The sequence below is a fragment of the Leptopilina boulardi genome, unplaced genomic scaffold (genome assembly GCF_019393585.1).
Source record: "Leptopilina boulardi isolate dan_hultmark-lab unplaced genomic scaffold, ZJU_Lbou_2.1 LbouV2_164, whole genome shotgun sequence".
Taxonomy (NCBI): domain Eukaryota; kingdom Metazoa; phylum Arthropoda; class Insecta; order Hymenoptera; family Figitidae; genus Leptopilina; species Leptopilina boulardi.
Window position 1 is genome coordinate 71,468 of NW_026137712.1, and position 1,033 is coordinate 72,500.

The 1,033-nt window shown below is 26.3% G+C and overlaps 1 protein-coding gene across 1 annotated transcript in view; it reads left to right on the plus strand.

The window, feature by feature from the left end:
• Positions 1–420: 420 nt before the first annotated feature.
• Positions 421–1,033, plus strand: part of LOC127277019 (uncharacterized) — a 2,322-nt gene continuing 1,709 nt past the window's right edge. The window contains exon 1 of the mRNA XM_051297806.1: positions 421–608. Coding sequence (XP_051153763.1) covers positions 421–608 — 188 coding nt within the window. The remainder of the gene's footprint in view (positions 609–1,033) is intronic.

Here is a 1,033-nt window from a genome sequence, read left to right on the forward strand (position 1 = left end):
AATTATTATTAATCTCATTACATAAATTATGAAGCAGCTACTGCCTTTAATTTTAATCAATAATTAATAATTTAATAATAATCATGATAAATATACTTTAAAAATTTTTAAAAACTTTAAAAATATGTCTTATATGTTACCGGTTTTCCCCTTTTTTTCATTTCACGGATATTTCCCGGTTTCTCCCGGAATTGTTTGTAAAGATACATTGGTGTTTCGCTTTTTTAAAAAAAAATTTCTCTAAAAATTTACACAACGGTATAAAGTATATTACATGAAATAATTGCCATTTCAAATATTTTTACGTTTCTCTATTCCAACAATAAACAATTGACAAGCGTAAAAATAATAGAAATGTCAATTTAGTATATCAGTATATTTCATGCTGTTGTGTCAATTTGTTAATTAAATTCGATCAAAATGTGGATGGCAAAAAGAAATACTCAAAAGAAAAAACCACCAGAAAAAAGGATTATCCCTGTCAAACATTACGTTCGCGATAAACCGATTTCTCCATACAAAGGATCAAACAGGTGCTACGATTTAACTTGGCGGTATCACAAGACCAGTAAATTTAATTATGATGAAGAAAGACAGCAATTTTTTCAGTAAGTAATGAGTGGCAATAAAATTATATTTCTCGCATACACATAAAATTGTACATAAAAAATTGATTAAAACTCGCACAAAAAATGTTGGATTATGTACACAAAACCGACAAATTTTTTTGGAAATTATTGTTTTGGTAAAAAATATTATTTATAAATTAGTTTCAATTAGCGTTGTCATTATATTATCAGAAATAACTCGAAAAAATAAAATCGAAGTATAAAGTTAATCTTTTTTGGTTAAAACTGTAAAAATTTAAAAAAAAATTTAATTTCAATATTGGAAAAAACAATTTCCTAATGGTTTTCCATCAGCGATGCCAGAAATAAATTTAGAGTAAGCAATGGGAATCGCTTTCCTTGAAAACTCTGCTTCCTTTGTGTCCAATAATATAAGCCTAGATGGTTGGCTATGTATATATATT